This window comes from Cryptomeria japonica, chromosome 6 (assembly GCF_030272615.1).
Source record: "Cryptomeria japonica chromosome 6, Sugi_1.0, whole genome shotgun sequence".
Lineage (NCBI taxonomy): Eukaryota > Viridiplantae > Streptophyta > Pinopsida > Cupressales > Cupressaceae > Cryptomeria > Cryptomeria japonica.
Window position 1 is genome coordinate 366,499,644 of NC_081410.1, and position 16,666 is coordinate 366,516,309.

The following is a 16,666-nucleotide window of genomic DNA, read 5'->3' on the forward strand; positions in this document are numbered from 1 at the left end:
TATGGTATAAATGTAAGATCTCATTTGTGAGATTAATAGGTGAATGCGAAAAGGATTGCAATAAGGTATATGCGAAAATAAGCAGAGCTATACACACAGACATCATTTGAAGGTTGAAGGATTTTGTGAAGGCAATTAGAACTAAACCGGTACTGAATCCAGCATATGAAGATGTTATTTTGAGCAGTTCATTATCATTGGATTCAACCATCCAATTGTAGTCAGTGTGACTCTCATTTTGTGATTGAGCAATAAGCTCTAGGTAGCTGGCCTTTCTACATGTGCAGAATCCATATTGTACACACATATTATCTGTAGTAGTATCATTTGATTGTGGGTAAGGCTTCCCACCATGGTTTTTCCCCTTACAGGGTTTCCACGTACAAATATTTGTGTTATGTGTTGTGGATGTTATTATCTTTCCGTTTCATGCATTAATCTTTACCGGTATTGCAATTAACTGTTAAGACTGTCTACTGGCATAAAGTTTGGTTTACCGGTATTAAGCATTAAGTTTTGGTGAATTTAATTTTGGTTGAATTTATTGGACAACTGATTCACCTCTCCCCCCCTCTTAGTTGTCTCCGAGACCTAACAATTGGTATCAGAGCCTAGTCCTCTTTTTGCAGAAGTTTAAGAGCTTGAGGAGATCCAATGTCTTCTAACTATTTCAGGAAGGATAGTCTGAAACTTGATGGAACTAACTATGGCATATGGAAGATTGAGATGGAGACACATTTGAATTGCATTGGAAATGACATATGGGATGTTACAAAGAATGGATATACTACTCCTACTCAAGGTCAACCTAATCCACCTAACTTGGCTAAAGATGAGGAAAATGGTTGCAAAGCAAGAGAAGCACTTTTGAGCACATTGTTTGATCAACAAGTCATGGGATTGTCAGACAGATCTACTGCTAAAGCTATTTGGGACAAACTGGAAAGATTGAATGAAGGAGATTCCACAATCAAAATTGCAAAACTTGAATGCTTCCGGGTCAGGTATGAAAGTCTGAAAATGGAAGAAGAAAGAATTTCTGCTTTTATGGAAAGAGTAAATGGAATTGTTTTGGGTATACAATGTTGTGGAGGAACCTTAAGTGAAGATGAGATTGTTTCTAAAGTTTTAAGAGCTTTTCCATCGGCATATAAAATGAAAGTTACTGCTATAAATGAATTGAGAACAATGCCTAATGCATCAGTATCTAGAGACAGTTTGGTTGGAAAACTTTCAGCTTTTGAACTTGAGGAATTTGGTCATGTTACTACTATCAAGACAGATCTAGCTTTCAAGGCATCATCATCAACTGCATCATCATCATCATTATCTAATAAATCTGATTGGAAAGCCTTTTATGGAAGAGAACTTGAAGAAAGCGGGAGAGAAAATGAAGAACTTGAAGCACAATTTGCAAGGAAAGTGCCTAAAGGTCCAATTGGAAGTAAGTATGAAGGTAAAGCACCCTTTAAATGTTTTAACTGTAATAAGATTGGTCATATGGCTTCTAGATGTCCTGATAGACATGCAAGATTAAGAGAAGAAGCTAAAAGAACATATAAGCCTAACCCTGACTATCAGAAATACAAGTTTAAGAAGAATAGAGACAAATCTTGTTATTATGTTGATGAAGGAGTTACTGATGATTCTGATGAGGATCCGATAGACAATGGATGGGCTTTTGTTGCTATAACAGAAGATCAACCGACACCTACTGTTCAACCGATAGAGCGGGCCTTGGCAGCTAAAGTTGAAGATAAGGATGAATGGATTATTGATTCAGGATGTTCACATCATATGACTGGTGATAAGAGTAAATTCTTAACCTTTCAGGAATACAATGGAGGTCTAGTAAGATTTGGAGATGATAAAGCTTGTTTGATCAAAGGAAAAGGCACTATATCTTTTGATGGTAAGCACAATACTGATAATGTTTACTATGTTGAAGGTTTGAAGCATAATCTTTTGAGTGTTGGTCAATTAGTTGAGAAAGGATTTTTGTTACAATTCAAGAATGGTAAATGCAAGATCTTAAACAGAACTGATTTGGAAATTGCAACTGGTAATCAGACTAGAGGTAATATCTTTCATTTGAACAACAATGAGAAAGAATGTTTGATTGCACATATTGATGAAAGTTGGTTATGGCATAAAAGACTTTGTCATGTAAATTTTGATTGCATTGTGAAAATCAGTACAACTAAGGCAGTTAGAGATTTACCTAAGACTGTTAAACCTCACAATCCGATATGTAAGGAATGTCAATTAGGAAAGCAAGTTAGAGCAACTTTCAAGAGTATTCCAGAGAAGTCTAACAATGTTCTTGATTTAATTCATACCAATTTATGTCGTCCAACAAGAACTAGAAGTATACAAGGAGATATGTATTTTATGCTAATCATTGATGACTATTCTAGAATGTGTTGGGTTACTTTTCTCAGGGAGAAATCTGAAGTATTTGGGAAATTCAAACTATTCAAGGTGATGGTAGAAAATGAAACCGACAAGAAAATCAAATGTTTGAGATCAGATCAAGGAGGAGAATTCACATCTAAGAAATTTAATACATTCTGTGAAGTGAATGGGATCAGAAGACAGTTATCAGCACCCCGAACACCCCAGCAGAATGGAGTTGTGGAAAGGAAAAAGAAAACTATCTTGAATGCAGCCAAAAGTATGATATCAGAAGCAAATCTACCTCATATATACAAGAGATAAGCAGTCAATACAACAGTTTATACATTCAACAAAGTTCACATCAGAGGTGAAACCGGTAAGACCCCACATGAACTATGGTTTGGTAATACTCCTACTCTTAAATATTTTAGAATATTTGGAAGTAAATGCTATATTAGAAGAGATGAGTATATTGGCAAATTTGATCCTAGAAGTGATGAAGGAATTTTTCTTGGTTATTCATCGAAGAGAAAGGCATATAGATGTTTTAACAAGAGATTGCAGAAAATTGTTGAGAGTGCAAATGTGAAGATTGATGAACAGTTTAGAAGAAATTCAAGGTACACAGACTCTGAACCGGCAATAGAGATAATCACAAATGAACCTACTGTGAATACACCGGTACAGAATGGTGATCTAGTTACACCAGCATCATCTGAGATTCAACAGTCATTGAAGAACAATAGCAAGTAAAAACACCCCGATATGTAAGATTGAATCATTCTGAAGATCAGATAATTGGAAACAAATTTCAAGGAGCTATGACTAGAGGAAGATTGGCAAATGAAGAGGTATGTCTTATTTCTCAAATTGAACCTACATCAATTAATGAGGCATGTGAAGATAAATATTGGATTAGAGCTATGGAAGATGAATTGGAACTAAATGAAAGGAATAACACCTGGTCATTAGTTCCCCGGCCTAAAGACAAAAATGTAATTGGAACTAAATGGGTTTTCAGAAATAAACTTAATGAAGATGGTATGGTAATCAAAAACAAAACAAGATTAGTGTGTAAGGGATATTCATAGAAAGAAGGAATTGATTACAATGAAACATTTGCACCAGTAGCTAGAATTGAGACAATCAGACTTTTATTGGCTTTTGCAGCACACAAGAACTATAAAGTATATCAAATGGATGTTAAATGTGCATTTTTGAATGGAGATCTTGAAGAAGAAGTTTATATTGAACAACCTGATGGATTTTCTTTGACACATAACAAAGACATGGTTTGCAGGTTAAGGAAAGCTTTATATGGATTGAAACAAGCTCCTAGAGCTTGGTATGCTAGATTGGACAAATATATTTTGAAGCTTGGTTATACTAAAGGTAATGCTGACAGCAATCTATACTACAAAGTGACTAATAGTGATATCTTGGTTATTGAAGTTTTTGTTGATGATATAATCTTTGGGGAGAAGATGGTTTGTGTAAAGACTTTTCTAACAAAATGCAGCAAGAATTTGAAATGTCTATGATTGGAGAGATAAAATTCTTTTTAGGATTGCAGATTTCACAGACTGATAAAGGTATATTCCTATGTCAATCTAAGTACTTAAAGGAATTACTAAAGAAATTTGGCATGGAAAACTGTAAACCGGTAAGCACACCTATGACTACAACTGATAAATTATCTTTGAAGGATGAATTGACGCCTGTTAATCCGACTAGATACAAGTCTATGATAGGAGGTTTACTGCATTTGACACAAACAAGACCTGATATTATGAAAGCAGAATGTATTGTTTCGGGATTTCAGAGTAATCCTAAAGAAAATCATGAATCAGTAGTGAAAAGGATTTTTTGGTATCTACAAAGCACTACAAATCTTGGTTTATGGTATCCTAGAGATGAAAATTTTGATTTATGTGCATACACAGATGCTAATTGGGCAGGAGATGTAGATGACAGAAAAAGCACCACCGATGGAGCATTTTTTCTTGGCAGCAGACTAATTTCATGGTTGAGCAAGAAACAGAGTTGTACAAGTCTATCAATAGCAGAATCAGAATATGTTGCAACAACAACTAATTGTACACAGGTATTATGGATCAAACAAATGTTGAAGGACATAAAGGTAAAATGCAAGGAACCTATAACTATCTACTGTGATAATATGGCAGCAATTGATATATCAAAGAACCCAGAATTTCACTCTAAGACTACACATGTTTCTATCAAATTCAATTTTCTAAAGGAGAATGTTGAAGCAAAAGAAGTGAAATTGATTTATGTGAATACTAAAGAGCATATTGCAGATATTTTTACTAAACCTTTGCCTAAGGAAACATTTGAGTATCTTAGAGAGCAACTTGGAGTCCTACCCCCACCGGTAGAGATTTAGATAGTTGATGTTTGTCATCAACCGATAGAATTAACAGAAAAATCTTTTTCCGACTTTGATGAGGAGAGCTACTTCTCAAGGGGAGTAGTTGGTATTTTGTATTTGGTTTTGCATTGCTTTGGCATTTGATGTTAAAGGGGGAGAGATTGATATGGAAAAACACATTATCTTTTTCTTTTGGGGAGAGATTATTCCTAGGGGGAGAGATATTATGTATTTTTTATTTCTAGTTAATGATCTCTTTGGGAGATTGTTGGTTTTTGGTTTTTGGCATTTCTATTTTGGCACTTTGATGGTTTTTCCATCTTGTGTTGCTATCAATGCCAAAGGGGGAGATTTTTGGCATTTTGGATATGTTGATATGGTTTTGTCATTGATGTCAACACCTGTCATCACTTGTCAACACTTATCAGCACTTGGAGATTTTGGTTATGTTCACCGGCAAGTCAGAGACTTATGCACATTCACCGATATTTGGTTTACCGGCAAATTATATTGTTCACCGTCACTTAGACTGCTTGGTTATGTCGAAGACATTATTCGATCACTTGGTTTTGGCGATTTGGTTAATTGTTTATTCGGGTTTGCATATTTGCTGTTACCGACAAATAGGTCCAGGATAAGCACTAGCAGGTATATCTATTCCAGATCAGCACGACACATTATGGAGATGATTTATTATTATTGTAAATCCATTGAGCCGACATCATGCATTGGATATTGATTTATTTGTAATTGATTTTATTATAATATCTTTTAGTGAGCCGACCTATTCAATTGGTCTTAGGTTATGGTATAAATGTAAGATCTCATTTGTGAGATTAATAGGTGAATGCGAAAAGGATTGCAATAAGGTATATGCAAAAATAAGCAGAGCTATACATGCAGACATCATTTGAAGGTTGAAGGAAGGATTTTGTGAAGGCAGTTAGAATTAAACCGGTATTGAATCCAACATATGAAGATGCTATTTTGAGCAGTACATTATCATTGGATTTAACCACCCAATTGTAGTTAGTGTGACCCTCATTTTGTGATTGAGCAGTGAGCTCTAGGCGGCTGGCCTTTCTGCATGTGCAGAATCCATATTGTACACACATACTATCTGCAGTAGTATCATTTGATTGTGGGTAAAGCTTCCCACCGTGGTTTTTCCCCTTACAGGGTTTCCACGTACAAATATTTGTGTTATGTGTTGTGGATGTTATTGTCTTTCCGTTTCATGCATTAATCTTTACCGGTACTGCAATTAACTGTTAAGACTGTCTACCGACATAAAGTTTGGTTTACCGGTATTAAGCATTAAGTTTTGGTTGAATTTATTGGACAACTGATTCACCCCCCCTGTCAATTGTCTTCGGGACCTAACAAACAGGGAGCAAATAACCGTGGATCAGGCAAGACAATTGGTTAAGAGTAATGGTATGATTGTGATGCCTGACTGGGATATCTAGTCTATTTTTATTATTGATCAGATTAGGAAGCAAGAGGACCCATTGTTTAAAACTGAATTTGAAATTGGAGATGTAATAAGAGGACCAAGATTTAATCCTAAGTCAAAGACACTTGTTGCTTGGTCTTTGGCCCCTTCCACTCAAAAGCCCCACCTTGTAAATATCCAAGTAGAAAAGAAAGCTGACAGAATGATCTAGAATTTGCAGAACACAAGTGACACGGAGATTACCTCATTTTTTACTTGAGTTTCTTTTCTAAATTTATCAAAAATAGAGGATTTGTCAAGAAGATACACAGAAACATATAACCAAAATGATTGCATTACCTAAAAAATATGAAGAGACATTGATGAAGAAGGCTGCTCTGGAGGAAGAGTTAGTGGAGTTAAAAGAAAAAATTGCAAATGAGCTGCCTCCAATACAAATTATAGAACAAGTACAAGAAATACTAGCTGATGTGATAACAAAAATGGAGGAATACACAAAGAAAATTGAAAAGCTTGAAAAAGAACAAAATGTCAAGGCTATGTCTGTTGTGTCACAAATTCTGAAACACGGGATTAACATATTGAAAGGAAAATTGATGGTAGTGCATGAATTGCACATTTCTTTGAAAGAGGCAAGTAAAAAGTCCTCTGAGGCTGTCGCTTTTCTTGGACCTTTGTTCAATGTTTGGTCAAGAAGAAGCAGATTAATGGATAAGTTGGATACTGCAATGTTGTATAGTGACGAGTTCCCTCCCAAGATCAGTGACACTAAAGACATGATGGAGGTAATCAATGCAGCTTATGCATTTTTCACAGGGAAGGATGTGCTTATAAATGAAAAATTGCAGACATTTGGGGAAGGTTATAGTACATTGGTGCCTTCAATTTATGGTAGTAATGGAGAATTGAAATCAGTTTCTGATTGGACCAACGAATTTGATTTGATTATGGAGGAAGAAGAAATAATCAAGCATATGGATGATCAGGTTGATGTTGATTTCCTTAACAGTATGCTTGATTCGTTGTTTAAGGTTGAGGTTGACCATACAAAGTTTATTGTTGAGGCCAGGGCAGTTACAAATGCCAAATGGACAGGTCAGTTGCAAAGTTGGAAGAGGTAAAGGCATTCAGTTAGCCAACAGACAAAAAAGTGGACAGGTGGCAAGCCATGATAAAGAAATAGAAGACATGTCAGGTTGTTACCCAAGATTCCTCAAAGTAATTCTAAGCTTGTTGCATCCTCATCTTATAAAAGGATTCCAAGATTAATTTGAGAGGGATGGCCACTTTTTTTTTCTATCGCTAGAGAGGGATGTCCACTTTTATTGATGTTGAAAACTTTGATAATAGATCATTAATTTGATAAGTGCATAGTTGAATCGCATTTTGAATGTAGTTTCTGATATCAATATGAATATGATATCATTTACAGTTTGAAATCTTCACATAATTGTCTTTGTGTTGAATTTATGTTTTCACTATGAATTGAATGGTCAAGGGTTTTTCAATTTACATGTCTGCAAGGAAGATTATGGAATTGTTCTAGGATTTCTTTCAAGGAAAGAATTAAAGTTCTTGGGGCAGTTTCAGTGAAATCATTTTTTTTAATACAAATTTCATGATTATATCATTTATGAATCTGGGCTGTGTATGTAATGGCATATTCATTATTGTTTATCTGCAAATGAATCTTATTGAAGTTTATTATCAAGCTATCTTTTAATTGTAAGTGACTCTATGCCCCAAGATAAGGCATTGGTCTGTCGTCTTGATGTTGTCTTGATGAAGTGACCTTCCAATTATAATAGTTGATTCATTGTGTGTGAGTATGTTTTCTTGTTTGCCTTTGATTATGAAAAAGTGATTTTTTTGAGATTTGATTTTATGATTGCATTCTTTTTATATTAGAGTTGATTAGATTTTGGATCTACCCTCATTTGTGTTTCATTATTACATGATACATCTTGTTTAGGGGTCATTCAATTTACTTGTCCATGAGCATTATACTGATCATACCTCTTATGGCTTGTGATAGTGATGATCATGCACCTAGTAAGGATTTACCTTATGTCATTGACAACCTCTCTTAATAAGGCTTTACCTTATGTCATGAATTGATTTAAAATTCTTCAATCAACTTTTCATTCCATGTCTATAATGTTAGTGTGATAGTTTATCTCATGCTCCACTTTAAGTAGCAGATCAATGAATGATTTAATTCGCCCACAAAATTAATTTAATGCTTTAAAAATTATTTTTATTTGCCAATATATATTTTTTACGTTTTGAAAGAAGGTTGAAATCGCCAATTTTTATTTTTTTTTACGTTTTGAGAAAAGGTTGAAATCGCCAATATATTTTTTTATGGTTTCAAACTAGGTTGAAATCACCAATAATTTTTTTGTATGGTTTGAAAATTGGTTAAAATCGCCAATGCAATTATTTTTTTGGTTTTAAAAACATTACAATTCACCCATGCAAATATTTTTGTTTTGTTTTAAAAACATTACAATTCGCCAAGATTTTTCACAAACTTTGAGCGATCACGAATGATTCGCCAATGGAGATTATTATTTTTTCTCCGTAAACTGCTAAATTTCACCCGTAAAATTAATATTTTCCTCGACAATTATACACCTTTTGTCAGGTTTTTACACCTTGTCTGAGGGGGGGTGGGGGTTTCTTAAAGTTTTCCCTACTTGCAAATACTCGTAAATAAGCAACTTTATACTCATTATCTAATGGTATTTTTCTACAAAATTTGCTAGTAAAAGTATTGCTCAATTTAGAGTAGTGAATTGTTCAATCTTGTGTGCAAGTGATGAGATTGTTACAATAAATACGGTTTTTATATATTTTTATCTTGTGTTAAGGATTTCATAAATAAAATACAAATTAATTATTACAAGTTTTGTTCTGTGATTATTATTAATTTGGGTGGTTGATAACTTTGTGTGCAATACTCGAATATTTGATTTATAAAATCCTATAATGTGTAATCAAATGTTGGATTCAACTCATGTCCACATACTTTCAAATATCTATTTTTTAAGCAAATAGTCTTTAAGTTGTTAAGCATAAGTCATAAAAGATAAAGTCGAAACATCTCATCAATGTGATTAAAAAAATTTGCAATCTTGTGTTTATATCTAAGAATAAAAAGATAAGGCAAGTTTGTTTGTGTTATGTTCTTAAATTTTAGAGAAAAACATTATATACATATAAAAAACTATAAATTCTTAATAGGTATGAATTTTTCACAATTCATGAAGATAAGTGAGTTCATTTAGATTTAACTAGATCTTTTGCCTAACATTTCAAATCGCACTCTATAATTAATTAAAAAAAAAATGTAGACTAAAACAAAACAAAACAAAAACATGATGAATAGACAAAATTTGATATCTTTCCATAATTCAGTAAATTAAGATTGTGTTAAATTTTTTGTATTACAATAGAATTTCCCATTCTAATTCAAGAAAAGGTTCCACCCTACATAATATATCATTTTGTGTTGTCTTAAAAGGATAAATTAAAATCCTAACAAAAATAAATGGCGACTTTATAATGATAATGTTTCCAATCAATTAATATAATATATATAATAATTCATCATTCAATTTTTTTATTTTTTTCTTGTTCCATTTTTTACTTCAAGATCTCTAAAAAGTAACAACTAACAATTGTTTTTTCTCCATTCATTTATATGAACATAAAAATATTAATATAATAATAGAACCACAATTATAAATTAGATCTTATTACAATCTTATTTTCATGCCCATAATACGTTATTGAGTATAAATGACACATTACAACAATGCTTCAATCTTGTTCTTAAGCTTACATTATGCACTTACATATAAAGATACAAAAACAAAGCTTCACATGCATTATAAAAGGTGCGTTTTTGAAAGGGTTCAAACCCTTGCACATGATTCTATGGTACAATGCTGCTACAAGCTACGTGCTACAAACACTAGCTCCATTTGTCTACATTCTTGCCACGTCCTCCAACACTTTTTGGCCATAATCCATGTGCAAATCGGGCACTACGATGTTCATTCAACACATCTTTTTTAGCACTAAGATGTCCTCGGTCTCCAACAAAAGAACCAAACAATCCAGCCACTTGGTATCTATAAACACCAGCTCTATCTATTTGCATTCTTGTCACATCCTCCAACTTTTTTTTGCTGTAATCCCTGCAAATCAAGTGCCAAGATGTCCATTCAGCATGCCTTTTAGCACTAAGATGTCTTTGGGGCGAGGTATGAGTATTTACAACTGCTAGCTCTATCTATCTGCATTCTTGCATCCTCCACCATTTTTTGGCTGTAATGCACCTGCAAACCAAGTGCCAAGACATTCAACATGCCTTTTAGCACTAAGATAGTAAGATGTCCTTGGGGAGAGGTATCTACAAATACCAGCTGTATCTGTTTACATTCTCTAGCATTTTCTGGCTGAAATCCACCTACAAATCAAGTGCTAAGATGTCAATTCAACACACCTTTCAATGGTAAAATGCCCTTGGGGAGAGTACAACGTACCAAGAGGTTTAAGCACTTGGTTCTCATGTTGGAGACCAAGGTTCGATTTCCCCAAAAATATAATAGTGCTGCAAGCCATGCTAAATGGACATTTTAGCACTTGAATTGCAAGTAGATTACAGCCAGAAAGTGCTGGAGGTGGCGGCAAAAATGTAGACAGATAGAGTTGGTGTTTGCAACATGTAGTTTGTGGCAGCAATGTGCTGAATAATCATGTAAATAACACTTTCTAGTTGCATTAGCCAACAATTCCCTTGCTTTTGAATGCTTATGCAAAAACTTGATAAACTTTTAATTTCATGTTCCTCGTTAGCGTGATAAGCATGTTAATTCTATAATTTCAAACATAGTTCGATACTATGTCTGATTAGCATCAGATTTTAAGCATGATATCCCGAGAAGTAATGGAAGCTGTTGCTACACGATTTTATTGAATACAATACAAAATCATGTGATTATAATTTGAAGCATGACATTTTGATATAGTTGCATGCAAGCAGATGATACACAATCTTATTAAATACAACGCTCAATCATGTGGATATATTCTGGTGTAAATTTGACAGTTATTTTTCAATACAAAGTAAATGCAATCATCTCTTCCATATTTTAAACAAAATCAACAAACTCAAAAAAGTTAAAACTCTTGATAATTGCAACAGAGTTTGTTATTTAAAATATGATGTTTCTGATCATTACAATTGTATGTGCAATTTTATAACCTCTATTATTTACTTATATTGTCTCATTAACAAAATCAAATCTTATATGTTGTGTCAGTCTTTAATGTTCTTGAAGCAGTGACATAATGTAAGTTTCTCCTAATATGAAAATCTGTCAAGGAAAATAGATATACTGTGCAAATTGTAGGCATTTCAATTTTATCTTGATATGATATAGAAATTAGCCCCACAATCTACAATTTCAACCCTTTTCGGATTCAAAAAAAGACGTTTCTATAGAATTTTCAAGATGAAGACTCAGCTGTAAAACATGGCGTAATGCTACTCAGCATTGCGATGGTACAAAAGTTTCCTCAACTTAAAAGAGTGAATACAGGGAAGCACGAAACTTCATTGGAATTGAATTCAACTTGAAAAGAACACACAAATGTAGAATGTTTTTCTTATACACGAAGATTCCCTCTAGAGGAGAGGTTTGTTTAGCTTGTGCATTTTGGACTATCAAACTATGAAGCTTTTATCATCTTTTGAAAGAATTATGATTATAATTTATATAATTGAATTCAAAATAAATAAGTGAATACCTACTCTATTACCAACTTCCATAGAGGACTTGCCTTCCACTTTTACATACATAAACTAAATAAATATCAATGTTGTTGGAAGTTGAATTAGCAATTCTTCACCCCAACGAAGCCAACTCTCATCAGCTCTTTTAGTATGCTAGTTTACACGTGACATATTCTTCACTGCATGTAGGCCACAGTTAGGCAGTCATAATGTTTTAAAACTTCAGTTGATGTAATCATTGTTGGAAAACCTGCAAATTACTCACAGAATCACAGATAATTGCAAGCTAAAAGCATTTGGTGAGTTACTTGCCAGAGAGTCGATTGCTTGATGTTTGAAATCTTCCAATGTTATTATCACAGTTAAAAAAAAACTAGCGAGTACTCAGAAGCCAAAAGTGCTTGGCAAGTAGCCAAAAAGTCCCAAACAAATGCAAGTTTCTTGCAAGCCAAAAGTGCTCAGGGAGTTGCTCACCAGAATATTGGCTACCATGTTTTTGGCTATTATCCGCCATGTGCTCACTAGGAAGACTTTATTTCCAATTTTTAGAATCTTGATTTGGTTTTTTTAAATGTGTGTCCATAGCTACGGATTGGAACAAATTTCAAAAAAATCCTCACAAAAGAATTAAATTATTTTCCTATGTTTTTTCACAGTATTCTGCAATGTTATTTCAATTTATTGTCTTTTTAATATGCACAGGTTTTCCCAACTTGAATTTGAGTCATTTTGGCCTATCTACATTTTTGCAGAATCCACGATTTTGAACAATAGATGCAACTGAAGTAATCAAATTTCCACAATCCATATTAAAATTCTATAATTGCTTCTGGTTTTGATTGTGTATCCTTTTTTCACAAAAAAGGATACACAATCAAAACCAGAAGCAATTATAGAATAGATGCAATTGTCATTCACTTCAATGTTAAAGAAAGTGATAGTAAAAAAAAATTGGTTGGATTCAAATATTATAATACATACACATGATGGAAGGCTAAATCCTAACATAATATATGCTAAATTTCCCATCCTTCATTTATTAAATTTTACCCTAATTCTTTGGCACAAACATGCTGCATGTCTAGTTTACTAACTGATGTAAATGCCTAGTTTACTTTCAACCAACTAAATAGACCGATTACATTTATTTTGAGAAGTCTTCTGTATCTAATTGAAACAATGTAATATTAATTTCAATCCCAACTGCCAGTTCTCATCAACCATGTAATATGTTGATGTTGCATATAGGTGCATTACATCTAAAAAGTTTGTTTAGAAGTTATTTTTTATCAATGATAAATGATAAAGAGTCGGAGCCAAGATAATGGATTCTAACATGAAGGACCTATGGCTTAGAAAAATGCATCAACTAATAAAACAACTAGTAAATTGTTCATATATAGACATGGTGCACATCCTCTCACTTGTAACTCTTATTGAAATAGTCTGCAAATTGCAGCTAGGATTGAATAATTAGATTGAAAATGCAAATTATAATTTCAGGCAGAATCCCCTATCCTATAAGCCACACCCCTTATCCACGGAACTTGGGACATGGCAAAGCTACGACTACTAATAGATAAATACGGATAAATGCACAATTTCCCCACTCTCTCCTTCACCTTGAGTTCTATATTTCTTTACATGTCAAATGTCGTAAACCATGACCATTTCTTTGCACAAATAGTAAATAATCACAAGGTCAAAATATCCAATAATGTTCCAGTTGATTCCAAGTGTCCAACTGCCCTAAGCCATATATACATGTACACATATATTTACAATCCTCTTTTAAAGTATGTATGTGGAAAAAGGAAAGAATATAAGAGAACTATCTCTAAATTCCACAGATTCTCAAAGCACCCATTTCCAAAGTATGCCTATTCAGCAAAATACACAAATTGACTAATCCATCTATGTATTTTAACACGATGCCCTTCAATGCTTAAAATCCAACAATTGCTCTGCAAGGAAATGTGCAATTTCACTTATCCATGCACACAAATAAAACAATACCCCTCACATGAATTAAAATACAAATTAGCTTACAGATTAGATGTTTGCAATGGGAAACAAAAGAACATTGAGATCATATATATGGCACAGGGAACAGATCCAAATTCCCATCTTTACAAGAATGCTAAACCATCAGTTGTTCGGGTGGTTCAGCATGCAATAGAAAGAATATATGCTTTTGAATGAGATTTAGAATTGTTCACGAAAGGACGATAATGCTTTTATTGTCCTCTTATTAGAAAATGTAAAAGCTACTTCTTCATCCAGGGAATCACTTATATGACTAAACATCGTAGACCTACCTTGATCTTTACATATCATACCATCTGCTCCATCGGTACAACTTCCCTCTGGAGGTTCTGGTGGTATTTCACGATATAAGTGATTAAGAATGAACAAAGCTGTGTCAAAATCTCGCCAGTAAGACCTGCACACACCATATGCACAAGAGATTCGTGAAAAAGAAAAGATTAAATAAAATGATGACAACTGCAAATAGAGTATCTGGCATAAGAATTTCCACTAAGTTCTGCATTATTAAATTCCTTCAAATGACAAACTAATATTGCAAATTTGCAACCATATGAGTTGATGTTTTAAGATGTCATATTGTTACACTGATTATCATTTTGAGTTCAGGTAATGCTTATTCCACTATGTACATATACTTGCAATAGAAAATAGTTCCAATCATTTATAGCACCATAATATTGCTCTGAAAGATGGGCGCGTAAGAGGCAGGTAAAAAGACTCCCCACATAGCATAGTCATATCACTTTTAAAGAATTACAAATTTATATCATCCTGTAATTGGGAGACATTTCCAGCTTAGGTGAAAGGCAAACAATAGAGAGCTGCAACAAGGTTTAGAAAAAAGATTTTAATTATTACCAACAAGTCTTTTACCATCTCCCCAGGCCTTTGCTCATTGATTTTTTTGTCTAGTTTAGGATAGTTCACCTTTCCTTTCTCCTAAAGAAGCCAAAAAAATTTATTGTAACTAAAGTAAAACAAGAGACTTTATGACTTGCAATCATCATTGGACAAAAATGAGACGAACAGATGTCTAGAAAGTAAAAGAAACTCAGACTGAAAAGAGTGAAAGCTCACAGGAAGCATTGACCAAAAGAGAGCAAGGAAATTTCAACAGGTTAGTGCACACCTCAAGAAAATGCCCCTTAAAAATTTGTAAAAGCTACCTCATCACTTAGGGAATCATTTTTATAACTCCAGTACAAAGACTATGCTTACAATTGATTCACACTTTCAGGAATATTTTTATAACTCAGACTGAAAAGAGAAAAAGCTCACAGGAAGCATTGACCAAAAGAGCAGAGGACAAATCCAACAGGTTGGTGCACACGTTCAGAAAATGCCCCTTAAAAAATTGCAAAATCTACCTCATTACTTAGGGAATCATGTTTATAACTTGAGTCCACATTACTATGCTTACAATTAATTCACACTTTCCAGAATATTGTCCTAATTATATGTAACACTTGCCTAAGTGTAAAAAAAGAGAAAAAACAAACCTATCACAGGCAAACTAGAAAACCAGAAAACACAGTAGAAAGTTACCTAGACTAAAACGATTCATGCTGAAAAGAGAATATTTATACTTACAGATCTTAACAAATAGGATAAAAAGGGAGTTTAAAAAGAGGATAAAAAATAAACAAGACTTCAGTAGAAGGGCGTACAAATAACTAGTTACACAAAAAGCTAAATACTGAGTCAAAAGCATTCAAATCTACGAAAGGGAAAATTATTCATTTAGAAATTGCCATGACCACTATAGTCTAGAAGTAAAGTCTTTTCGAAATTCCAAATACCAACTTTGTATTTATAGGGAAAGACTTCTTCTTGGGTTGAATGGCTATAACTCTAACAGTATTGTGGAATAATAATGCCTCAACAAAATAGGTTCTACTAGGTAGCTTTTTTGAAAAATATGTAGCTCCAAACATCATTTCAGGTCAAAGTCTTGTAAGCCCCCATTTTAAACTTAGAAAATTTTAAACTTTCAATCATTCATCAGACCATTAATGAAAACAATTAAATCAGCAATTTTATTGAAATTGGAGTTGAATGGCTTAATAAGGAGTTTTACGAGGTTATCTGACATGTGACAAGATTTTTATAGCAAAATATTGAGCCAGTCGAAAGATATGCCAATTTTCTCCTTTATCATGTTTGCAAGGTTGTAAAGTGGATTTTATAAGGTTTTCTTGAAATAACACTTTACAAGCTATCTTCAAAACCCATATTAGCACTTTGGTTTGAAATGTAAAATTCATTATTGACATTTGAAGGAGCTGTACTCACACAACTTTGCTTAAGTTCATCACTTGGCTACCCTTCTTCAAGTTATGAAAAGGGTTGAGGACTGCATTTAAAGTGCCGACAGTTGATAATTTCTCTCAAGCTCGGGAACATTATCCAGATGCCGAGATAGAATGGTTACAATAAACTCATCGGTAATTATGCACAAGTTATTAATGAGCAAATCAATATTTATTGACAATTTCCGTAAGTTTTGCAACTCCTCTGAAACACCGATACAAAATTGGTAGTCGATTTCAAATGCACGATGTGGAAG

The 16,666-nt window shown here is 33.5% G+C and overlaps 1 protein-coding gene across 8 annotated transcripts in view; it reads right to left on the reverse strand.

The window, feature by feature from the left end:
• Nucleotides 1-9,989: 9,989 nt before the first annotated feature.
• LOC131072233 (phospholipase SGR2) overlaps nt 9,990-16,666 on the reverse strand; it is a 269,214-nt gene continuing 262,537 nt past the window's right edge. For 5 of the 8 annotated variants that reach the window (XM_058008352.2, XM_058008351.2, XM_058008346.2 and 2 more), the window contains one exon: nt 14,057-14,494. In XM_058008352.2, coding sequence (XP_057864335.2) covers nt 14,257-14,494 — 238 coding nt within the window. In that variant the 3' untranslated portion in view covers nt 14,057-14,256. Of the gene's footprint in view, nt 10,451-10,483; nt 10,592-13,533; nt 14,016-14,056; nt 14,495-16,666 lie in introns of those variants that run through there. The other 3 variants (XM_058008349.2, XM_058008348.2, XM_058008350.2) reach the window with 3 other exon arrangements.